At 35.4% G+C, this 27,030-nt stretch overlaps 1 protein-coding gene across 1 annotated transcript in view; it reads left to right on the forward strand.

Moving 5' to 3' along the window:
• axo (axotactin) overlaps window positions 1-27,030 on the forward strand; it is a 178,737-nt gene that overhangs the window by 74,489 nt on the left and 77,218 nt on the right. The window contains exons 5-7 of the mRNA XM_067269237.1: window positions 1,745-2,011; window positions 9,178-9,284; window positions 9,360-9,517. Coding sequence (XP_067125338.1) covers window positions 1,745-2,011; window positions 9,178-9,284; window positions 9,360-9,517 — 532 coding nt within the window. The remainder of the gene's footprint in view (window positions 1-1,744; window positions 2,012-9,177; window positions 9,285-9,359; window positions 9,518-27,030) is intronic.

Here is a 27,030-nt window from a genome sequence, read left to right on the forward strand (position 1 = left end):
AGTCCAAAGGGAACAAAAAAAGAGCTCATAATGTGAAGTTCTTCAATTTATACTTCCTGTGCTCCAGAAGTAGGCCTCTTGCACATGACACTACCCCAGACCAATCAGAGGGCTCCAGTTTTGCACCTGGAAAAGGTGATACCAGGGCAAAAGAGGAAAGGATCACATGATACACTGTACAAAAATAAAAATGTAATACATAATAACGGAACATTAAGTACAAAAAAAAAACAAAGACGAACAAAAATAAATATATATAACAGGCATGGGCAAATGTGGCTCCGAGAGCCGCATGCAGCTCTTTTTGAGTTGCATGTGGCTCTTCCTGAAAGCATTAATTTCTGTTTTTTATTATTATTTTTATAATTTTGTGAAAATATGTTTATTAAAAAAATTCAATATTTGTTTTATATTATATTAATATTATATAATAAAATTGCGTGCCTTACCATACTATCTGCCACGACAGTACAGAACTGCGACTCCCATGCATTTTGCAAAACCTACATTTCGGCTCCCACTGAACTCTTGCTTGCCCACCCCTGATATCTAACATGTAATTCAAACGAACATCAAACAAAAAACTGGAGGAATGTATTTCATCTAACATAACCTTAATTGTTCCAGTTAATCACCTTCATACTTGTTCAAACGTTTTTGACCCATCCTGGGTCATCTTCAGGGTATCGTTGTAATAAAATAAACTAACGTGCGGAATTGGAACGTTCAAATCGAATCCAGTCCGATTCAAATTATTATCAAACGGTTAATCTTGCTAATGGAACTATTCTCTTGTGCTATGATGACGATATGGCGCATGAGAAGATTTTGGTGTAAATTTGCTGCATAATCATTAAAATTAATGCCTTACGACTCAATTACCGGGTGTTTTCCCCTCATAACAGTATTTCCACACTTGTGAAATGCTAGCTGCATCTTTATAGTTAATGCAAGTGTTTTTTAATCCAGCTTTGTAAATTTCTAGTGTTTCCATTATTCTGAGCTGGTCCATGCGGTGGGTGAGTCTTATGAGACGAGCATTTTTTAGATCTGCAGTGATTCCCGGTTCAGAAGCTGCACGTGCAAGGGCAGTGGTATGTTTCCATTGGTCTATGTCATATTGGTGTTCTTTCAACCGTTGTTGCAGGGAGCGTTTGGTAGAGCCAACATAAACCATGTTATTATTACGGAACTCAGGCATATACAAGAAATGGCAACACTACAATCTTCGCTATCGTTACTTTTGCCCAAGCAATGCCAGGACTACCTGCTAGTTATTTAATGTGATAACTGAAGAAATTGAAAACCCAAAAAATGGAAGCAAACTTGTAAATTTAATAAAAATTGGCTGACACAAAATGAATTTCAAAAATGGTTACGACCTGTTTGAGACAGTGTTTTACCTTTTCAAAATTGCTGACCTTGTCCAGGTGGCAACACTACTCATAGTGTAAATACATACATTGTATACAATTGATAAGTATTTGACAGGTCCATGAGCAGCTCAATAATGTATATTGAGCCTTAAAAATTTCCTTTAGTCTTCCATTTACTTCCACATCTCTTTAAGCCCTTTTGATCCAGAAAGAATTATAAAAATGATTTTAATTTTAATAAATTTTTATTTTCATTTAATTATCAATATTTTAATACTGTGTATTAATTATTATAATTTATTATAAATTAAATTATTGATAAGGTTATTAAAAATATTTTTAATATAATTTTCAATGTTTTATAATAGGTACAAATGCTTATAATCCTATTTTAAATCGTCAATATAATTATGTCAGATTTGTTGGTTGTCTTGGTAATATAACATTTGGACATTCTGATAATTCTATGGAACCTGTCACAATTGAATCATTTTATCAGACTGAAGAAGGATGCAATAACCGATGCAAAAATGAAGATTGGTGTCTTCACGGTGGAAGGTGTATCAACCAGTACAAACGAACAGTCTGTGATTGTTTTGGTACAGGACACGAAGGACCCATCTGCCAAAATAATAGTATGCATTATCTAATATGGTAAAATTTATAGTTTAATTGTTCTTTTATCTTATAATTTAAAAAATTCAAATTCAGTTTATTTAAGAATTTGTGATATTTTTATAAATGTAAAACATAAAACTGGTTAAAACAAATAGCCTGTCAGAACACAGCTAAATGAAAAGGGCTTATCTTATCAGGACAACTCAATTATTCAAATATAAGTTTTATTAATATGGGGATGCATTTTGGGTACACAGACCCCTCATCAGCCATTTAAGGATTAGACAAATGGCAGTAAACTCAGTTTACAGACTGATATAAATAACACATTGCACTGTGTCGTTTATATCAGTTCTTTTCATTTAGCCATGTTCTGATAAGCTATTTGTTTTAATCTGTATTTGGGTGAGAAGTGTACTTAATTTAGTCATAAAACTGGTCTTTAATATCTTTTATATATTTATGGCAGAAGCCACATATGAACTGCAGAAGGGTACAGATGCATTTTTGTTTAGCTTGTACATTAACATTTCTTTTGTGAACATTCAATATTTATATATAGTATGCCTTCAGTTTATGAGAACATCTTGTGTATGTCTTGAGTATAACTTCGATGTATGAGAATATCCTGTGTAGCCGAGAGCAAATAACAGAGTCCAAAGAATCACTTGGCGTAAAAGTTTATTATTTACAGTTAATACCGATAGTTTCTGAAGAAATAATTGTACACACTTACTAACTAGGAAAGTACAAAGATACTTGGGACCACCCGTAACAATATCACCAATTGATCCCCACGTGCCGACAAAACAAAGGACTTATTCTAACTTATGTCTATCTTAACTATAACTTAACTAAATTTTCAAAATAAAGGGCCCTAGATCAAGATGGGGTTGATAAGAATTAGAAGATTTGATTTTCAATAGAAAAAGAGAAGGGTCGAAAGGGGGTGACTGGCAAAAATAAATCTTGATTCTGTTATTCCTGAGAAGTCTTCTTTCTGTACTAGCTGACATTTAGGTCCTCTCCTTCCCAGCTTTTCTCTCCAAAAAGTAACGATTTTTCTCTCTCTCCTCTTGTGCCAGTCCCCTTTGACCAATCTGGTGTCACCCCCTTTTCCCCAGAGGCCCATCGGACCATTGGGTCAACCAATTACGGTGAGGTCAAGAGAACAAAGGCTGAAAGTGAAGTTTTTGAGAGAGAAATGGTGGAAGAAAAAGAAACAAAAAGAAAAGCAAGGCTCAACCAGCCCACACCTGAAAACTACTTATAAAATACAGAAAAATAATGTTATTTTAATTAAAGAAATTGTATTCACTAATAGATGGATGTGTAATGTAGAGAAACAGTTCACTAAACTGTATAATCATTTTGGAACGAATAGAACTATCTGTAGTAAATAGAAACAATGCAAATGAAACAAAGGAAATAGGTACTGGAACCTATAAGCCTGTTAAGTTGGATATTCAATTTAACAAAATTGTAACACGTGTGTTTATGTTACGTAGTGTTGATGTACAGTCCACAGCTCTGTCACACGTGTCAGGTGTGTTGTGTAACTATAGACTTGGGAATGCGGGGAGAGATCTTCCTGCCTGGAGAGGGAAAAATTGTGCTTTCTCTTTGGGTGTGGCCGGGCAGTGCTGACCAGAGTGTGTGGCTGTGTGGCTGGCAAAGAACCAGTGTTGTGCCTTTATTAATTAATTGTCGGGTGCCTGAGTGTTACTCGCTTGTGGAGTGCCAGAGTGTTACTCACTAGTGTTGAAAATAAATTACAAATAGTTTTGTTGTTGTGTTATAAATAATTTGTATACTGTGTTTAGAACATGTAAACAGCAACATGGTAAAACATTTTACAAAGCTAGCTAATTGGAGTGCATAATGTGATATTCATAGCAAAATGCAGGCACACAAAGATATATTGTACAAAGAAATTATCTTTATTTCGCAATTGATCACGGTTCTTTTGGATTCCAACTCCTATATAGTCCACAGATTTTCGAGAATATTTACAGAGGCTTTTGTTAACAAAATAGAACTTGGATAAACAATTCAAGGAACTGATACAAATAGATATAGTCACAACAATTATCATAAATCCATCTATTCCAGATCACAAATAAAATTACTTATTTCTAACGCCTTAACCTAATTAAAACTAAAGAGAATGATAAAGGTAAAGTTATAGATGAATAAAAGTGCACAGGAAAGGGGTACCCATTTCTTGATGTATCTCTAGGTGTGGTGACAATATTTGATTCCAGTGTACTTATCACAATAAGCAAGATACAGCTTATCAGATAAGTTGTATCTTGCTTATTCTGTTAGTCTTCTTGATATTCTCTCTATGTTCAATTGTCTCTCTCCTTGTTGGGTTAAAATTTCTAACTGGGAAAACTTTTCCTTACCTCCAGTTGATGCTGCTAACGACCTGGAGATCGACCAGTTCATGTTCTTCTGCTTGGATGTCCAGCCAAAAAGTGTCCACACCTCACTCTCTTTAGCCCTCGGGGCTTCTTACTTTCTTTTGTCTTAGTTGTGAGTCACCCATGCCTGAGGGGGAAGGGTTGAGCAGGAACATTCCAGAAAGATCAAAAACAATAGAACAAAAAGAATGGGAAAAATCAAGAAAATATGATATACAGTTTAACCCAATTATAACGTCATCAGATGTAACGACAATCCTAATATAACGTCAAATTTTTATCGATTCCACGATTTTACTATACTAGATAATGTTGAAAAACTCACTTGTAATGACATAATACCATGTTTTAATTTCATATTTGAAGCACTCCCAAATTTACAAAATTAATTACAAATTTTATTTAACAAAGAAAATACTGTGTGTTCAGTCATAGGGTCAGAATCCACTTCCTTTCCATGTGAGTGGTACTCTCACCACCTGACTTCGGTGGGGTGAGATTTGCCACACTTTTAAATGATGTGACAATCAGTTATTATCAGTTATTATGTACTCATTTTTAAATTACTTTATGCTAAATTGTTAAATATTCTATTATTTTTAATATAACATATTATATCAAATACTTTATAAAGAAATAATTGAACCATTTTTAATTGGCATACATTAGTTTAACCTTTTGTTGCCTTTTGACTGGACATTATTTTCAAAACTGGAAGTTCCACCATTATTGAAACTTAGAACAAATAGAAATTTTTTATAAAAGGTAATTTTTGAGATATTTAATTACATTGATGTATACTTAGACATAATAATGTAAATAAAGTTGATTTAAACATGTAGTTTGCATTTTTATACATACAATAATAAATTATCATCATCATAATAGATACAGTATACTGTATTACCATTAAGAAATAATTTTATGGTAATACATATGATATTAAATTAGAATGGATTTTATAATAAATTTTTGAACACACTTGGTACTACTTTTTATGGAACTGAAAATATGACCCCACTGATAATGACATTCTATATACAAACTATGGCATACTGCTGCAATTAGAATTTCAGCCTCATTACACTTTTGATTACAATCTTTTGTAACCATTTTTTCATCTTGTAAGTAGGGATGAGAGATAAAAGAAAATGGCTTCATTGCATCAAATTCTTATATTAAATACTCAAATACTCTGTGGTTAAATTGTATTGAGTTTCATACAACACATATATTATCCCAACAATTTACATTATCCATGTAGATTGTTCTCGTTTTGTGCCCTTCTGTCATTCCAGATGGGCACAAAACATTGCTGTTGTTTAAGTTTTGTTATTTTGTTGTTTTATTTTATTTCTTAATTAGGAGATTGTATGAACACAAATTGCATAATTCTATTATTTAAAAAACCTTGAAAAATGTGTTTTCCAAAAATAAAAACAGAAGAAAGAAATTGGTAACTATTTGCCAATATAATGAAGAGGAATTGAAAAATTATTGATAAATTTTTATAATAATTTATAATAATCTAATAGCTAGTGTCACAATATATTTGTAAACAAGTAATTCACATCATTCTTGCTAGATGCTGCTGTTATATATTTTTAAAAAAACTTGGAGTTGTTTCACATTGCAGTATTTATAGAAAGTTTTGAAACAAAAATCCTTAAGTTTAATTAACTGTTGCCAAACTCTGAATCCAAGTTTGTGTCACTTGACAGTCTTTAACTTATTCTTACACTAATTTTAAATTTTAATTGGTGATGTTCATCTGTTTTGTACTTTAAAAGAAAAAATATTAATCTGTATATAAAACTAAGCAGACAATGGATTGAACAAGCCTTTTATTCCAAAGCCATTTTTTTATTTTTCCTGCTTGTTATTGGAATCTTGTCAAATTTGATCCTCAGGGTTTTTTTTGCAATCTTCATGTTTTGAGACCTCTGAATCTAAACAAGTCAAACAGAAAAATTTCCATAGACATGCATGCATGCATGCATTGCATGTCTGTTTTGGCATCTATTTCATTTAATTTCTCAGGATGGGATTAATGATTAAAAAACTAAATTTGGCATGGTAACTTGGGGTGCGTTTACTTCTGAGCTAATCGTGCTACTTCTGAACACTGGAAGTGACGTCATTAGCATGCGTATTCGTGCTTATATGTTCAGTTCAAAAGTAAACGCAAATGCTAACAAGAAATATGGCGGTTTCCAGCAAATAATAATGTCAAAGCTGCTATTTTAAATGTTACATTACAGATAGAACTATTTGATTCCGAATCCAACGAGGATGATCTTATTGTGGATATAATTGTAGAAAAAATGAAAGAAAAAAGAAAAGTAAGGTCAAATAAAAAAAGAGAAACTTTTATTGAAGAGACTGTACTTTTTTATAATCCAATTGATTTTAAACAGTACCTTAGACTTACAAGAGAACGTTTTGAGTCTCCTTTAAAAAATAAGCCCAATTTTAGAAACAAAAAAATTACTTCCTCTGGAAGACGACCTGTGTCTCCTCATTAAATACAAAACATTTTTTTTCTTTCTTTCTTTTCTCTAAGGGTATTGGTGATTGTTTTAATATGTCTAGACAGACTGCATGGAATATTTTAAATGAAGTTGTTAATTCTTAGTGTTAAATGAAAATGAAAAAATAGTCTCTCGGCCATCACAGAGCAGGATGATGTAAGAATAATGGAATTTTTTATACCCAATTGGTTTTTCTGGAACTAGAGGCTCTATTGATGAAAATCATATGGCTATTAAGACATAAACTGAAGAAGCAGCAGCTTATTTCAATAGAAATAAGTATTACTCTGGCATCATATAAGTTTAGTTTGTAATGAGAAAATGGTATTCAAATGATACAATTTCTTGAGAAGTTATTTCCCATATGTAAGTAAAAATTCATTCAAGTATATGAACTTACGTAGTTTTGGATTATTATTAATGCTGTTGATTTCTTTACGATTTATTTAATGCTCTGAAGCTCTGAACATAACATTTCTGAAGATTCCAAATTCGTATAAGGTAAACTTCACTTTTAATCATAAACAATGAGTCAATTTTTTTCACATCTGTTTATGAAAAAGTTATCTAAAGCTATTGAACCTTACACAATAAAAAAAGATTATTGTAAACATTTTATACAACAAATAATTGAAATTTACCAATAAAAATACTTTCTGCCATTTATTTTTCCAAAAATAATTTCATTTTCATTACTTTGTACAGAAAGGAATTTTTTCATGGGAGCAGCCATATTGAATATAGTGCAAAGCTCGACTATGAACTAGCTAGCACTCCGAGCTTATCAATTTTGCTAAACATGATGTCACATAGCTCTAAAGTAAATGCCAATGAGTGTGGTGCTCGGACAAAAGTGTACAGGCCGAGCATGCTGACATTAAAATTACCTCAGAAGTAAACACACCCTTATATATAAAAGGCATTGATGCTATTAAAATTTGGTGGATAAAGATCAAGGAGGTGGGGAGATAATGGGTGGTCACATATCTCAAGAGGGATTGGACTTAATGATTTTACTCATTATTAGCATTTACAAATTTTTTTATAAAACTCACCTCTACCCACAAAATTAATCTTTTTGCCATTATATAATGATTAGTAATATAAAAGTTATTTTTTAATAAAATCTCATAACAGATGGCATCACAGACAATTTTAGTTTTATGCTAATGTACCTTAGCATTTTTTCCAGAAAAGTTATGCAACTTGTTGCTGGATTTTTTTATCTTGTAAAGAAATAACTTAGAATTTGAGACATGTGTAGGAGACAATTTTGGATATTTTGAATCTCAGTATTAGATTCAAGGCTTTGTTACCAAGAATTGTCAGATAAACAGTGTTCTATGTTTAGTTTAAGGTTAGTGATCTGATTATTTAATCAAATCACTAACCTTGTTGTTATATGCTTCTTATTGTTACTTTATTGAACCTTTTTGTTTTTTATTGAACTTACTATTTGTATTAAGTTCCTTGTTATTATAATATGATAAATTTGGTGTACTGCTAAAGGGAAGTTACAATAGTGCTGACATTCTTTGTACTGTACTGCCATGTATTTTATTCTTTAGTGTAATAAAGAAGGTTGAGGATGTGCATTATGTAATTTTTGGGCAATGGCAATATAGAGCATTGAGATGGGATGATAGTTGAAAAGAATAAAAATAGTGTTATGTAATTTATAAATGATGTCAATGCATTCAAAAGTACTATTGGTTTTGGAGCATCCCCAAACATGGCTGAAGTAGTTATTGTAATTAATTGAATTAATCAATTCACCTTTAACAAAGGGTAAAGTTGGAGAAACATTTGTTTTTGACCTGGTCAACAGGCCATCTTTAGATGTGGACAGATAAAAGTGGAATCATTCTATTTTTAATCTGTCCATGCCTAGAGATGACCTATTAATTGGGTGAAAAATACTAATATTTCTTTAACATTACACCTTGTTAAAGGTAAATTACTTAATTCATCCTCAAAACATTGGTATTACACTTTTATAAAGTGAACCAAACTAAACTGATGTACTTTGAGCTAGGATAATATTTCTTTTTGTAAAAATCACTTATAAAATAACTTTATATATAAATTTTGTAATGATAAATTTTATTATTTTATGTTACCTAATGCTAATAAATAAAGATTGATATCTTTAGTTTTTTTTATATAAATCAATAATTAAATTTTACACTAAAATTAATTGGTTCGTTTATTATTTTATTTATTTAGGTCTAACAACAGTCACTCTGAGAGGTTATTCTTATCTAACATATCGCATTTATTATTGGAAAGATAGAGTGCAGTCAGAAGCAAATATGCTAAGTCTTTTATTTAGAGTAAATTGAGAAATTTTTAATTTAATAACTATTTAAAATTTAGTTTTTTATAGAAATATGCTATTTTTATTACAGACATATGTTGCAGATTCGGTATTGTTGTATGGTGCAGGTGAACATCCTGAATATAATTACATGGCTATAAGTATATTCAGAGGAAAATTGTATTTTGAAATTGATTTTGGTGATGGACCATTGAACACTACATTGGGTTATTTATTACATGATGAAATGTAAGAAAGTTTTCTTTATATTTATTTATTTTGATATGTTTATAAATCTACTAATTTTCAGATTTGTATGCATATGCATAGTTTTTCCTTCAGTGTGTGATGTTCAAAGCAAAAAGTAATGACACAAAGTATGATATACAAAAAACAGACTTTATTTTCGCATATGAACAAGGAATTTAAAGGCCCCAACTCTTATACAAGAAACAGACTTTATTTTTGCATACAAAGAAGGAATTTACAAGCCCCGAATCTTATACACCTCCCAGGTTTTCTTTCACAATTGATAATTTTGTTGGCTATAATATATGGTAGTACAGGTTTTTACAATCATGGATCAAATTTTTAGCCTGGTATTTTAACCTGCTTAAAAATAACAGAAGGAAATATGCATATAGATAGAAGAAGAAGGGAAGGAAGAATTTGTAGGAAAGAGGTACCCAAAATCTTGATGAATCCTTTGGTATGCTGGTTCGGATCCAATTCTAATGTCCTTGTAGATGTGCTGCTCTGAACCCTTTTATTTTTTCACAATGTAGGATTTTCTCCGGAGAGTCTTCCACTTAACCTTTTTTACTTAAGATCTTTTATGCCTCTTACTCTGATATCTCCAGCTCTTATCAATGCTGAAATGATCCAGAACCTTTGTTGTACACCTCTTGCCTCCTCGGTGTCCAGCCAAAATGTGGTTCTCTAAAATGAGTTTTCACTCTCAGGGCTCTCTGCACTTTATTGTCTGCCCCTCCACACCCTGTTCAAGAAGGGTTGAGTCCGAAAATTCTTGGAATACATAAAACAAAAGACACACAAGAACAAAGGAATAGCAAAAAGTTATTAACAAAATACAATATGAAATTAAAATTATACATAAAATATGGCATAAAAATAAATTTTCACTGTGTATGGCATTATTAATAGTTTTCTTTTTGAGCATTTTCAACAAATACATTTTTGTTGTCTTCAGGCAAAATAAAAACTTTTAAATCGAACATATACGTTCAAAACAGAAAAGGAACGCATATAGTTTTAAATAAAATGCTTTTGGAATAAATTTGATATGAATTGGCTATAAATTTGAATATGTATGATATTATATGTACAATGTAAAATGGCGCATGCATGGTGCTTGTCCATGTCAACGGTGTGACAGATGATGTCAATCACTGTTTAACTGTTTATATAGGGCAATCCATATGTTGGGCAGTTCCAGAGTGGATGTGTTGCACATTTCCGAGGTTGTTATGAATAGAGCCTCCCATATAAAGAGGCGTTTTTGGTCGCTGCAGGCTCTGAGTATTGTAGATTGGGTCCACAATGGGTTGTAATTCAGATCGTGCATCTTTCTTGTGAGCTCTGTTGTACACCTTCCTTTGGCCCCATCATCCTGGTGTTTGGCTAGGCAGGTAGCAAGCATTCTTGCTGTGGCCCCAATGCATCTTGTATTGCTCCCCATTATGGGATTTTCCAATGGTACTGCATAAACCTCAGTTTCTCGAAGGAACTTATCCCAATCATTGCAGATAAGTGTGCACAAGTTTGGTAGCGGAGAAAGGGGCAGGAGAAGGTTGTTGTCTAAATATGTGGCAAATGCATATAGAAAGAGATCTGAGGTACAGTAATGATGGTCGAACAACTGTGACCTCCTTCTTGTTGTTTAGCGTGGTGTTTGGAAATAGTGTTTTCTTGACCACATTGAGCACATGTGTTATGTATTTGTTATGTATGTAAACCTCCAGGGGATAACCCACACCGAATTGTCCCTTGACCTAGTTAGGCGACCCCACACCTCTGACCTTTGTCTTTGTCGTGTTCCTTTGTCTTCGGTCAGTCGTGCGTTAGCTGTTGTAACACTTAGACCTGGAGGCACAAATGTTACATTGTATTATCACGCAGTTACGTTTCTATTATAATAAGGTTACTTATATACGTTAACAGTAATCGTTTATTTTACGGACACAACAACATGTGTGTACTTAGCACACGAGAAACCTGCTGCAGGTACCGCTAATCTTGTTTTAAAGTTAATGTTGTTTAGTTCAATATCTATAAGTTCCTGCATTGATGGCAGCAAGAAGGCTCTTCTAACGTGGGTGGCAATGGCAGTATCAACGTAGCATGCAGGCTGAAACACATTTGTTGGGATGATGTGCTGTAGCATATTAAACTTATGGTACCAAGAATAGCAGTGTTTCTGGGGATCTATGAATGTTCAAATCTAAGAAAGATATAGCCACATTACTTTCTTTTTCCCATGTAAACTTAATGAAGGGATATATATTAGAGACTTCCTGCATAAAGGTAAAAAAGGCTTCATCAGTGCCCTCCCAGGCTATCAGGATATCATCCACATAACGAAAGTACAGAAGTGGGTAAGGGGAAAATCAAAAGTTCTGTGCTCAGTTTCTCTCATAATGCACTCCACTAGAATGGCAGATAAAGGGGAACTCATGGGGACTCCCTGTTTCTGTAAATAAATTTTTTGATTGAAGCAAAAACAATTGTGCTTAGTGATGAAAAACAGTGCATCACATATATCCAATATCTGCTGGGCACTAAAACCCTTCTTAAGGAGCAGAGAATTGGCCAGCATTATGGCCTCAAATATGAGCACCAAAGGGTACAGGTAGGGTTTCTCAAATAGAATCTCGGTTGTTTTTTTTAACCTGGGAAATATCCCAGGAAATTTTTTCTCATCCCGGGAAATCCTGCAAATTTCTCAAATTCATTTTCTTCTTATTTTGTGTTAAGGTTGAGGAAATTTTGCAAATAGAAAGTATAATTAACTCATAAACTGTCAGAATACATTTGTATTTATTAGTTTTAAACCTACTTATTAGTTTTAAAAATTTTTGCTCGTTATGTAACAAATGGTCAATAATCAATACGTAGCTTATTTGTTGCAGGACTCTGAAAATTCTTTATTTGTCAGAACCTGTAATATCTGGAATAATTGTGCCTATGCTGTCTTAATTTTTAACCATGTCCAGTAGCTTCAATAACTGTGTAATGCCAGGTTGTGCAAATTGGGCAAGGATACAAACAAGTACAAAGTCTGCAAGTATGAAGTTTTTCTTCATAAACCTGATTATTAAAGACAAACAAACTGCCAAATTATTGGGCTATAAGAGTGATGTTTCTATTAAAGCAGCCCAGGTAGACAAATCAAGAATACTAGAGAGCAAAAAAGTACTGCAGTCTTGAAAATGAACTATAAATCTTCCAGGCTACAGGTGAAAAAACACAACATCTGTCTTCTCTTAAATGCGTTAAAGACAATTTCACCCACATGAATTGAATTGGAAAGGGCATTCTTTGTAGCAGGCTTTTTATTAGTTAAATAAGAATCATACTGAGTGATTGGAGTATTGACCATTTTTGCTTTTTAAAATTTTATTATAAAAATTTACAATAATATTTTGTGTTATGTTTTATTTAAAAAACGAAAATTACTTTCTAAGTTGGAAGTTTGATCTAAATTCATTTTTTCTTTAAATTTTCAACTTAATTCAAAGGCATTTTTTTTGTAAGCAGTCTCCAACAAACTTTAATAAATTTTTTTCTACTTGTGAAAATTTTTATGTAATTCAATGTATATCTTATGCAGCATTATTAATATGATTTTGCAGGTTGCAGAACATATTAAATTACTTTAAAAAATAATTATATCATTTGATTTCAAGATATTTTGTATATCTTAAAAATAATTAATTTTGTCCCGGGATTTCCCGGGATCCTGGGAAACAGTTCACTTTTATCCCAGAATCCCTGGACAAGCAAAAGACCGAGAAATGAGAAACACTAGGTACAGGACCACTACATCCAGTTTGTAGAAGGTGTAGGCACTTGTTTGTGCCGTGCCAATGCTTGCAGTAATGGTGGATTTAGCGGCCATAAAGAAGGGGGTGACATAGATTGAGTCTGGAATCAATGCACATAGAAACTTAGTAAGTGCTTTTTCTAAAAAGTAGGTGGGATGCAATTTCTTGTTCACTAGTGGTTGTAACGGCCAGTCCACCTTATGTGTTTTTGGTTCAAAGAACAACCTGGACATGCAACATTGGAGAGGAGGTCAAAGCATCCACTATTAATAACGCCGTACACAGTAAAAATTTATTTTTACTACTACTACTACTTGGCATGAGTATAACACTAAACTGTATTAAAATATGGCATAATGCTGTGGCGATATGCCATATTGTTGTATATATGTCTGTAGTGTTAAGCCTAATATTAAGTTTCGTTAATCTTTTGTTCTATATCTTTTCTTTGAACTTTCTAATGGTCTTTCCTTGCTGCTGGTGGGAACACATTTTCGTACAATAACACCGAAAAACAAGTGTGTAAAAACCCTGAGGCAAGTTGGGGACGAAGATTAGGCTGTTCACCTAATGTTTCTATATGGCGGTCGCCACAACAAAGCTGCGAATATTCTTAAGAGAGAGATTCCTAGAGCGTCGTTAGAGGCGTCTGTAGCTAAGAGGAAGGGTTTAGAAAAGTCTGGGGACTTTAAAAGTGGAGCGGAAGTCATTATTTCCTTAAGTCTCTCAAAGCTATGCTCCTGTTCATTCTTCCACTGGAAAAGGACATCGTTTTTTAATATATCGGTTAATGGTTTTGCGATAGCTGCATACGAATCGATATGGCGTCGGTAGTATCCGGTTAATCCTAAGAATGACTTGATGTTCTGTTTGTTGGTGGGTCTGGGGAAGGTTAAGACGCAGTTGATTTTATCGGGATCGGGTCTTATTCCTTTGTCGGAGACATCGTGCCCTAAAAATTTGATTTGTCTTTGTAGGAAATGACATTTTTTTGGTTTTAGTTTTAACCCAGCTTCGGCGAGGCGTTGAAAGATTTGTTCCAATCGAGTTAAATGACTTTGAAAATTGGAGCTAAAAGTTAGGATATCGTCCATGTACTGTACACTAGACAGGTTTTCCCTTTTAATCCACGGAGAATGAAGTATGTGGCACGTTGCCACGACGCTGGGGCCCCAGTAAGGCCCATAGCCATATGGTTCCACTGGTAGTGGCCGTCAGGCATAGAAAATGCTGATTTTTCCTTGTCTTTTAAGGCTAATTGCCAAAATTCTGTTATTGTGTCCATAGTCAAAAAATATTTAGCTTGTCCCATCAGACTGAGTGCTTCTTGCGCTAAAGGCAAGGGATAAGGGTCGGTTTTGGTAATTTTATTTAATTTCCGATAGTCAATCACAAGACGCCATGAATTTGGCTCTTTCTTTTTAACCAATAAAGCGAGTGCTGACCAGGGCAATTTGGAATGAGCGATTATTCCATTTTATAACAGTTCGTCAATAATTTTATTCATTTGTTCTTGCTGTGCATAAGGTATCAGATAGGGCGCTTGATATATAGGGGTGGCGTCTCCCGTATGAATCTCATGTTCCACCACTTGGCAGTATCCCAAATTGTAGTCGTGTGTTGCAAAGACATAATGATATCTATATAATAGATCTAATAGAGGTTGCTTTTGGTCCTTTCCAATGTGAGACCAGTCAAATAGTTGACTAAATTTCTCTTGAGAGCTTCAGAGTAGAGTGTGAATCGACTGGATTCAGAGCGAGGGTAGAGTCTTCTCTCGCTCCTACAAAGGTTCCGACACATTCACCTTTTGACAATTTTCGAGGCTGGGTGGAAAAATTAGTGATCCGAACAGGTACTTGTCCTCCCCTTTTTGTTTTGGCTAATATATCGGCACATACTACTCCTTCTGGACTAAGGGTTGTGGATTCTATGATCCCGAGTTTGCCTCTCTGCTTTATTCCTGAAATTTTTGCCATAGTGATAAGTTCTGTTCTCGGGGGAAGATTACAGTCTCCTAACAATCTAATCTAGTCTCCTAATCATGTGGAGAGTGTTCTAAAGATGTAGGTTTAGACAATGTGGCGTTGGAGATTGCATGCATTTCAGATCTATTAGGAACCGAAAAAGCCTGGAAGTTGATGGATGTACCTCGGCGATCCCGGTTTCCTTTCACCTGCATGAGGGTCATTGAGTTCCTCACCTCCAGAGCCGACCAGAAGTTGATCTCCTCTCCTTCGGACAAAATTAATTTTTCTCTCGCTAAACAAATCATGAACCCCTTGGCTGTAATGATGTCTCTCCCAAAAAGTCCATCGCAGAGCGTAGTTATGTGATCATCTACTATGTAACATAAATAAGAGAAGCGCAAAGGTCCAATCCCAATCTGGAATTGTCTAGCTCCATACGTTTTTATTCCATGGCCAGTAACGCTCTGGAATAATGTCTTTCCCCATCTGGGGTTTAATTCAAGGTGAGCTACTCTCTCCGCCAGCGATTTAGATAAAAGTGTCACTTTGGAGCCAGTATCGATAGCCAATCAGGCAGGATATCCATTAATTTTACAAGCTAAACTCGGTTCTGAGTCTTGATGTAGAGACCTGATTGTTCCTCGGTTTTGAATTCTTGACGGCGCCTCACTTCTCGTCAGAGGGATATCAGTTTCTGATGGCAAGAACCGAGATCGGGGATTCCTCGTATATCGGGAGTAACCCGATGCATGGCAGGAGTAATCGGCCACTTCTCGGAAGGGCCCCTTTTTTAGTTTCCTCCCGTTAACTTTAATTATTATTGATTCGTTCGTATGCCCGTCTTTTAGGAGGGGCGGTGTTTCTTCTCATTCGGGAGTCTCCTTGACCTCTATATATCATAGGTATATTTCTCGTACCGTATCAAGGTGGATATGCAGGTTCTCGACAGTCTCGATTCTTGTTCCTCGCTCTCCCTCTAGCTACATCTCAGGGCCCTCAGGCGTTGTCGCTCGCTCGCCTAGGTAAATATTGTGGTTGTGAATCTAGGTAACTCTGAGAACGCCAAAATGGCGGCGTTCTATGTCGGCCACCTTCTGAGGTTCCCAATTGTTTTAATTGCTCTTGAATATTCGCCAAGGTTTCCTCTAACTGATTTGGATTTGCAGTGTTAGCCCCTCTTCCTTGGTATCACTTGGATTATTTATGGTTCGGATTATCGCTCGAGATCTTCTCGTTAATTGTTCTATAGCTTCTTCACTGATGGCAACTTGCACAACCATATCGAATGTGTCTGGTTCTCATTACGGGTCTCTTTATGCGATCATTTAGCCCACTCTTAACCTTTGCACTCTTAACCTTTTCTCTCTCTCTTTTTGTTGGCATCGTTTAATAACTGCTGCTTCCCGAGCATCTTAACTGGTATGTTCAATAACAGTTTCGGCGACTAAAGTTTGCAAGCGTACGGCATACGTTTGTACGTCTTCGTCCTGTGCTTGTACACATGCATGAAATTTTTGAAGCCTCAAAGAATATGGAACTCTTTCGAATCTTTTAATCATGAGTTTCTTAAACTCGTCGTATGTCTCCACCGCTTCCATTTTCTCATCTTTCCAGGCGAAATCTCGGGCTATCCCCGTTAGTTTTAACTTGGCTACGCTTAAGCATTGCATTTTAGTCCAATTGGTCAATTTGGCGATCTCATCTATGGCCACGAGATAATTCGTAACCTTAAGCCCATCCTCGCTTCCTGAGAAGGAGGGGATTAAAGGGACAAGGGCTCCCAATCCACCGACACCTACACCACTGGAGGCCTCTCTGCGCGTGGGACCCTCTGCTCCCCGCACTGGTCCTTCTGCCTCTGCCTCGATCCTCGAACTGGGATAGAATTTAATTTTTTCGGTGGATTACTGGCAATTATTGGTTCGTACTGTAGGGCCTAAGGGGCCTCAAGTATCCCACTTCTGACACCAGTGTGACCGGGGGGTCGGCACCTCTTTGATGCCTCGTCAGGACTAACACCACCGTGTCTTAGCTGACACGGAAGCCGTGGCGGTTCAAAGTTCGGACGCGCGAGCAGTCGCGTCACAGGGCGATCGGATTTCGGATGGAGGACGGGACAATGCCCCGGAAAGAACAGAGGCCTTGTTAACTAAAGCACAACGTTTGTTTATATTAAGCATGACTTATGTACAAAAACCACGGAGAAATAAGTCTAACGTCGCGATTCCAAGAGAGAGAGTTTACAAAAATTTCGCATGGCGATAAATACCTTGTTGAGACAAGTTTGATAAATCTGTCGGTGCGGAGGGCGGTGTTTCTTCTACTGACGACGAGAGTCTTAGTCCTGGCGTCAACGGCAGCGTTAGTCCAGGTATAGACACAAAGGAACCGGCACATACACACTGTGAAAAATGGTGCACTAGGTAATTTTGTTACTTGGCCTGAGTTGATCAGGGCGGCAACTGACGAAGTCTTGAGGTACTGTTTTTCTTTCAATGCAACTTAGGGCGAAAGTGATGAGAAAGCGTCATTTAAGCATCTGAGAACTAAACGGATGGTTCGTTCTCATGTATAAAAGTTGACAGTTAGTCGCTAGGTAGTTGACAAAAGGCGACAACTATGACGTCATGGCATAACACGGAAAATACACTGTAGGTCCATAATTCAGATACCAAAATTCAGATACTCGCAAGGCATTCCGGGGCTAGCATTGAGAGGAAGCAGACGAAAAAGAAAGAGGTCGTCGTCACTGATCAAGACAGAGAATGCTATATAACTAGAACTCACTTGTGCCTGTGACTGGTGTGAAATTAATTAATTCAAGTTAACGAACGTTTTCTGGACACCTTCTGTGTCCTTCTTCAGATTAAACTGCTGGATTCTATTATTTTTAAAAAACTCCGTTCCGATCTTTTAAGAACGAATTCGAACTATCATTATTCGAATTCGTTCTTAAAAGATCGGAACGGAGTTTTTTAAAAATAATAGAATTCAGCAGTTTAACCTGAAGAAGGACACGGAAGGCGTCCAGAAAATGTTCGTTAACTTGAATTAATTAATTTCACACCAGTCACAGGCACAAGTGAGTTCTAGTTATATATTATACACCCCAGTGTGTATGAGGAAGATATGTTGAACAGAGAATGCTTAGGTCATCTGCAGGAAAAGAACTGACATAGACGAAAACTAAAACCAAGAGTTTGGTAATATACTTAGAATTTATTAGATCAGAGTTATTGAAAAGGACAGCTACAAGTGACTGCGGTGCAAGTCTCCATTTCGTCAAGAGTGAAGACCAGAGAGAAACCCGGGTACACCACCAGCATTTTTCTTCTATTTTTACCCTTCATTCTTTCCTCCTCTATTTTCTTTTAGATTATAAGTTAGTTTAAGATAGTTTAAGTTAATTGGAATATTTCGGAAAGGGCTACAAACAAAGAACATTGTCGCGTAAACGTATCACTCTCCTTTGTGTGTACAAAGTTTTACCACACCGACATTATATATTGGCGGCGTATAGTTGGGATCTCAAAGAACATAGTGTATAAAGAACCACGCAAACCATTAATAAAATATTACTTTATTGTGTATAATCTTGTATTTTATTGTTCGTCCACGTGTACACTACACTGCCACAAGTGATATGATGTTGGAACTTCTATATAAACAAGATTTAGATCCAAGCGGATCAAATTAAGGTTGTTCAATAATACATGTTTTATTTGCACTTTTAAAAACTCATATCATATTTTTGCCATGAGTTTTTATATGCCACATATAACCAGAGCAGACCAGCCTGCTGGAAACCTTGAGGTTACTGGCATGCAAGCTAAACTGTGATTAAAAAATAAAATTAATCAGATCTAACAAAACTAGTTAGATAAATGGTGAAGAAAATATTCTTCCCAATATAATAAAATAATAACATTGTAATTTGACTGATGGAAGAGAGTTTCCCTGTACAGAGCAATAAAAGAATTAACAGCTTATTGACATTAATAATAGTAATAGTAGTAGTAGAAGTTAGTGTGAGCTGAACTGATAGTCTACCCTGACCCTGAAAGATAATGTGGCCGTCGGCCATATTGTTATATGTATTTTAGTTATATTTTTTATTTATCTTTATATTCGATTCTTCCCTTTTGTCATAACTTCCTTCTAGAAGCATTTGTCTTAAATCTCATTGCCTTAAGGAGGGATTACCCCTTCTCAAAACTCTTGGTAGAACAAAAGGGTAGGGGAATTATTGTTTCTCCAAATTTTCAGGAGAAACAAAAGGAAGGCAAGGACCAGAAGCAAAACTTCCAATGGAAGAGTCATTCTTGGTCAAGATCTCAGAGTGGACAGCAGGACAAGGCAGTGCTCCAAACCAGAAAAAGGGACAAAGGAGGAAAGCCAAGGAAAACCATAGAGGTCGAAAAGAACAGAAAGAGAAGGGTCGTAAAGACAGTGAGTACGACTGGAGATCTACGAGGCACCGTTTTTTTTGTTTCGAAAGAGGAAGGCATCCAAAAGCACAATATTGAAGAGACACCTTCCATATTGGTACTTACCATTTAAGAAGACCTGGATATTTTCTACTTTATCTATCTGACATACTTCACTAAGTCTCTGTTTCTTCCTTTTCTTTTTTCTTAGGTTTAAGATAAGTATAAGCTTAGTTGTAAGTCGGTTGGGCTGATACTGTATGTATACACACGCGTTACCTATATGCTTATGAGAGGACAATAGACCACCTTTTTGTTAATTAGTAATATTAATATCTGTAAAGTTTGGATCTGTACTAAAAGAACCAGTTTGGAGAGAAATAAAGGATATTTTGTTTGTACATCTGTTTTATATATCCCTCTTAGTAATGTTTGTTTGCGGGCATTACTATCTCTCAGTACAAACAACCACAATAACACTTTCCTTTCAAATTTCACACAAAGCAGATGTTAATCTGTGTAAGTTGAGATAATTTACAGTTTCTGAAATTTGATATGTTTATTTTTGCATTTTTGGATCAAATTACAATAAAATAAACATAAAAAAAGCACTTTTTGGTATTCTACAAGTATTTTACATTGTTTGAAAAAGACACAGTGAGGAAATTAAACATATAATTATAATTTTTGATGTAAAGTTGACAGTTTCACAATTTTAAAATAAAAACTGTTTTCTGTGAGTTTCATGCACCCTCTGGAGAGGGATGTATAACCTAACTTAAACCGCATGCCAATTTCTACCATATGGTAATATCTGATTTCATGGTCTCCTTGGATAGACCAATATGCTGGACAATCCATGAAAATACAGTATAAAATATGAATTTATTATTCTTACTACATACTTTGCAGATTTGATCATTTTTGGAACTGAATAAGTGCTTTATAAACTTTATGGTTTGTTTTTTTGGTTGCAAGAGCTAATTTTTTCAAAGGAACTATAATCTGTTTCTGCTGTCTGCATAGTGAATCATTTTTGTACTTGTACAGTTCACATAAGAAATATCAATCTACAATCCAATCATAGATGAGTGTGAGAAATTCAAATGTTTTAAATTTGAACTGTTTAACTCACATTCTTTTAAAGTCCCACAAATGAACACATTTTGCATTGCCACTGACCTCTAATTTTTTTGAAATTCTCAAGATCCTTTCAATTAAATGGATTAAAATTATTGTAAATGTCATATTTATTAATTTAGTAATGTTAAATTTATACAATTTAAATTGTATAAATATAATGTTGAATAAAATGTAATAGGTAATTTACATGTGTCTAGCAAATGGCTCTGATTGATTGCATTTTGTAGTGGTAGCCACTGTACTTATATTGGGTCATCAAGAGAGTGCCTATATAAACATCTCTAAGTGTGATAGTTATATTAAAGCCAAATGATTGCCAGATTAAATTGTTTCTAGACCGATATAATTAGGCAATCATTTGGCTTTAATATAAGAAAGTATTTTCACTTTTCAATTGTCAACTGTAAAACATCATAACTCCAGTATTAAGCAACATATTTAATTAATAAAAACTATGTTTGCCACACATTTTCTAATTTCATACAAGTACTTTTGTACTGGATGTATAAAAATCTGGTGCTTTAGAAGCCATAAACTCATGGAAAGCATTTTTGACATTCTGTTGTCTGAAACATTTCTCTTTCAAGAAGACATCTAGAGTGACAGAAGTGATAGTCTGTTGGGGAAAGGTTGGGTGAATATGAGGGATGAAGCAAAACATTAATGTTCTGTGCCTTACATCTTTTCCTGCCACCCTCCCCCTTTGCCATGTGGTGGGTCTGACTTGGTGGTATGCTCCTAGGTTAAAACCTGGGTGCATCGGGGTAGGAGTGATGTGTGTAAAACAGTGTGTGCAACCGGGGATGAGGAGATTTATTGGAGGGAGTGTCTCGGGGAGAAGTTAAGGATGGAAGTAAAGAGAGGAGGAAAGAGGGAGAAGGGAAGGAGTGTGGTGTGAAAGTGCGTGGTGAAATAGTTGGGAAGCTGGAAAGTAAAGACTGTGCAACCAGGTCAGTGTAAAGATTTGTTTTGAACTGTTTTCTGTCCAGTGTGAAGTAAAAGAAGAGGTACTATACACTTCAAACTCATTGTCAGTACATTTTATGTTCGCTCATTACAGAAATTCTGTAGCAGTATATTTGTTGGGAGAATTGTGAGTTAACGTTATTCAGTAGATTGGATTGTCAGGCTCTGCACGTTCCTGTCTGTTTCCCTGGAAGTACTGTAAATTCTCAGGAAAATTAAAGAGTTATCTTATAAAATTTGGATAGTTGTCTTTGTCTAGTCACTACTGAAATCAGTGGATTCCCCCTTCTAAGCATCTGCTCTATCAAGCACGCTTGTTTTCTATTTGTCCCATTGAAGAAATCACTATTCTCCGTGTCGACTCGTTCAATCTTTCTATAACCCCACAGTTCAACTCATGCAATTTCTGCACCATTTTCTTTGTGATATGTGGTCTGGCATTATCATGCTGGAAGGATGGATGATGCCTTTTCTGCTGACCAATGCTGATAGCTGACTTTTAATTTTCACATAAAAGATATCCAGTTCATGGATGTAGGAATTTGCTGTGATTATTTTATCTGGTCTGAGGAAGCCATGGTGGGTAACTCTGATGACCACCAAACTGTAACCATAGACTTCTTGGGATGTAGTCTCAGTTTCAGTATATGTTTGGGATGTTCATCAGTGTCAAGCCATTGTGTAAGGTTGCCGACTTCCAGCAGAAAGCAGTTAATCACGCGTCAGGAAAACCTAGGGTCGAAATCATATGTGGGTGGTGGCGGTAGGAGACAAAGATGCAAGTGTCTTACATAAAACCGTGTATTCTAACTACTAAGTTAACTTACATATTATTGAGGTACAACACGATCTAGATTGTTGGGACAATGTAGGTATGGTGACGTGGGGAACGTTCCGGGCTTCCTAGGTCGTTTTCGGAGAGACAGTCTTTTTGTGGCACTGATGAATGAAGGAATGTGGTCTCGTTGTAGAGGAGGAGGAGTTCTGTCGGCCTCTGTAGATGGCAACCCCTTTTCCAGGATCTTCGGACAGTCTTGACTGGTGCATACTCAACTGGAGAGGAACCGCCTGTCTGGAGGAGAACCGCCGCACTTCTTCCAAGAATGAAGGAGGATCGAACTCTTTGACCTTGTGACTCGGGAGTTTTATAAGATTTTCCCCCCGAATCTCACTCTTTTGGTTGGTTCTGTTCCTCCTCTCCCTTACCCCGATTGGTCATTTCTTTGTTTCTGTGCGAAACCCGAGACCGATCTGGGTCGGGAGAGTTCTGAGAGGTGTTGATGGAGTCTTTGAAGTTCGTGCTCGTATTTTCCGCCGTTATGGCCCTCTCTCTGATGTTTTGTCCTCAAGCGGTCTGCCAGACATTTCTGTGGCCATTTACCCCCCTTTGTTTCCCGTTTCCGACACTTGCACGCGAGCACCTGGACAAAGCTCTTTCTCTTTCCGTTGACATCCCCTCAGTCGTTTATTATCGTGTTGCGTTTGTTCTAATATAAGTTTTAGGAAAGTTTCTTTTGTGTCTGGTTTACATCACCAACACTTGTTCCTGACACGAGTCGACTCTCGAAATTTCGCGACTTTAGAACTTTATAATTATTCACCACTTCTATGCGTTTTTGCGACCCTTACAATTGCAATGATCTCCTGTTACTGTATATGATCCATTTTTTTTATCATGTCACTATCTGATTCACAAAGGGTGTGACAGTCACAGGCATGTTATTATACAGGGTGGGCCAATGAAAACGAAACGGCAGAGTTTTTGGATAGTTGGATTTGTATTGAAGCAAATTGCTCGGACAGGTCGATTTTATTCTTGAGGGGGTTATCTCGGAAATCATGCAAGGAAAAAAAATTGTTCATAAAACTAAGGCTGATAATGTGTTATCTGTTAACTCTGCTGTTTCATTTTCATTGGCCCACCCTGTATATAAATATATTTAGATGTAGTTACTGTTTGTGGATATTTCTAGAACTTTTCTTTTATTTCTGGTTTCTGTTTACTTTATTATCTAGAGGGGCAATAAACTCATTGAGGTGGAGGGGTAGTGTATACAGTAGGGTTTCTGAACCGGGATCCCGGGATTCCGGCTGTTTTTTTACCCCGGGAAATATCCCGGGAAATTTTTCTCATCCCGGGAAATCCCGCAATTTTTTTAAAAGTTCACTTTTTTCTTATTTTGTGTTAAGATTGAAGAAATTTTACAAATAGAAAGTATAATTAACTCATAAACTGTCAGAATGCCGGAATGCATTTATATTTATTAATTTAAGCCTGCTTATTAGTTTTTTTTGTTTATATGTCTCAAAAATAAATAATTGTTGAACTGCGGGCTTTGTAGTAATCCTCAATTGATACGTTCTGAAGTGATTCCAACAGAGGTTTTAAAAATTTGTATATATATATATATTTACAGAAATTTTGCGAAAAACAATTCCTTACTACCACCTGCAGTGAATTATCTGGCAGAGTGAGAGCTCTGTATTCTCGCGATTATTATGAGCACAATTGCAATTGAATAAAATAACAATGTGGAACGTTTAACCTTTACCATAATACTACACATTCTATCTTTTTCTCCTGGTTTCAATGACCGGCCAAATCCCAATTAATTTCAAATAAGTTATTGCAGCTTTTTTGACAACGCGATTTTCTCGCTCGGTGTTATCGCTGTGCTGTCTCGCGATCATAACACGATAAGAAATTTAATACTTTTGATTCTGATGAAACCGTGTTGTAGTTTACTTTGCTTTTTTACAGACACACTACGGTGACATTATTCAATACTTGGCAGATTATTCATTACTTTATTCAGTTGGGACGCTATTTACAAATTTAATACTTTCAATTTTGCAACAATTAAAATCTATGTTTATTACGTAGCAATACCATTTAGTAATTGTGACCCGAACATTTATTTGGCTATTTTATCAATATTTTTTTAATTATTAAAAACAAAATTATAGACTTCATTACTGTCAATACTAGTTGTTAAATTTAAAAGAAAACATTCCCCCGAGTGCAAAAACAATTTGTTAGTCATTTAACTCACTACTGACAGATAAGGGAGTTTTTGAAAACAAAGTAATAAAACGATTAGCACTTTGTTGTCGTTCAAAGTGGGGGACTAGTAGAATCTATTACTTTCGCGGGAGAAAATAAAAAAAGCTTTACTCCCCTAAAGTTGAAAGATAATACAATCCTGTAAAATTTAACAAATCTGATGTGAATAACTGAAATTAAAATTATTTATAAATTGTGCATATGTCACACTTCCTTTTGTGAATTTGTGAGCTGCGAGTTAACTCAAGGATTTTCCTGTAATCGCCTATTATCTACATTTATACTACGTTATAATTTATAATTTATTTTGTTCGTAACCAATCCCTTTAATCAAGAATGTCAGAATCATTTGTTTGGAAATATTTCGTTAAGGATTTGAAACAAGAATTTGCAACCTGTAATGAATGTAAAACACAGATAAAGTGTAAAGGTTTTTCAACAAGCGGCCTTATCAGACATCTGCGTAACAAGCATAATATTGACAAATTATCTGTCACTAGTACTAAGCGTACAGCCGAGGAAACTGGAGAAACTAGCAGTAAGCGATTAGCCTCTCAACAAACCTTACCATCGCTTTTTATTAAAAAAGAAACGTGTGAAGAAATAGTAACAAAACTTGCGACTTTAGATGGCATCTCTATCAACTCTATTACAAAAAGTGAGTTCATCAGAAAATCATTGACAGACAGAGGATACACTTTACCAAAAAATCCATCAGATGTAATGGATCTCATCCATTCGCATTACAAACAAATCAAACAACGATTATGTTCTGAAATTGATAGCCAAATAAATGGAGGATCAAGGTTTAGTTTATCCTTGGATGAATATACTTCACTAAACAATCGCCGGTATTTAAATATAAACATACACAAAAGTGACGGAACATTTTGGAACTTAGGAATGGTGAAGATTTCCAATGTTCTACCTGCAGAAACTGCTGTCCAAGTAATCAAAGAAAAGTTAAAAGAATTTCACATATCTTTAGAAAAACACGTGGTGGCTTGTGTTACTGATGGTGCAGCTGTAATGGTGAAATTTGGAAGGTTAATTGAATGTGAGCATCAGTTATGTTATGCACACGGAATTCATTTAGCGGTATGTGATGTTTTGTACCAAAAGTCAACCACTTCAGTAGCAGTCCCTCTTTCTGAAGAAATTCAAACTGAAGATGAAGAGCGCAATGACGATATTGAGAAAGATGAAGAAGACTTTAGTTATAGTATTGATTTTGAAAGTGTTTTGTGTGAGCGTTTGGCTGAAGATCCTTTCGATATAGATATTTCATTTGAATTACATGACACACTAGGTAATGAAATCGTCTGTTCTCAAATCATTAATAAGGTTAGAAAAATAGCAAAATTTTTTCGCAAATCACCTTTAAAGAATAACATCTTACAAAAATACGTTGAACAGGAACATGGGAAAAATTTGCACTTATTTCTGGATTCCAAAACCCGATGGAATAGCCTTTTAGCCATGTTAGAGCGATTTATTAAAATAAGATCATCCATATCGAAAGCAATCATTGACTGTAATAAAGATACGGACAATTTTGATCTTGACAAACAAGAAGTTACTGTAATTCGTGACATCGTGGCATCACTGCAGCCATTAAAAGCTGGAGCAGAAAAGCTTGGCAACAGAGGATCGACTTTACTTTCATCGGAAGGTATTTTTTCTTTTATTATAAATGAGTTAAATCAACTAAACACACCTTTTTCAAGAAGACTAAAAGAGTCGTTTATTCGACGCATAGCAGAGAGAAGAAATGTAAAACTGACTGGCCTCATACAATATCTCAATAGTGGAAAGAATTATGGAAAAGTTTCAACTTTCCCAAGTGAAAAAAGTTTGCCAGCCTTACCAACCAAGACTATGTTAATTTTATCAGCAAAACAGATGTTAGATCGTCTTTTTGAAGTATCTACTGATTCTACTTCCGGTGATACAGATCAACTACCAGATGTCGCAAGCTCATCTGCAATGACTTTAGCTGAAAAGCTTGATGCTGCTATCAAAGAAGCTGAGATAGACAGATCAAGAAAAGTGGACAACAAAAGCAGTACTGAAACGCGTCTCGAGAACGAAATAGAAATCTTTGAGGCTACAGGTGAAAAAACACACA

This window comes from Centruroides vittatus, unplaced genomic scaffold, assembly GCF_030686945.1.
Source record: "Centruroides vittatus isolate TY-2023 unplaced genomic scaffold, ASM3068694v2 contig_349, whole genome shotgun sequence".
NCBI lineage: Eukaryota > Metazoa > Arthropoda > Arachnida > Scorpiones > Buthidae > Centruroides > Centruroides vittatus.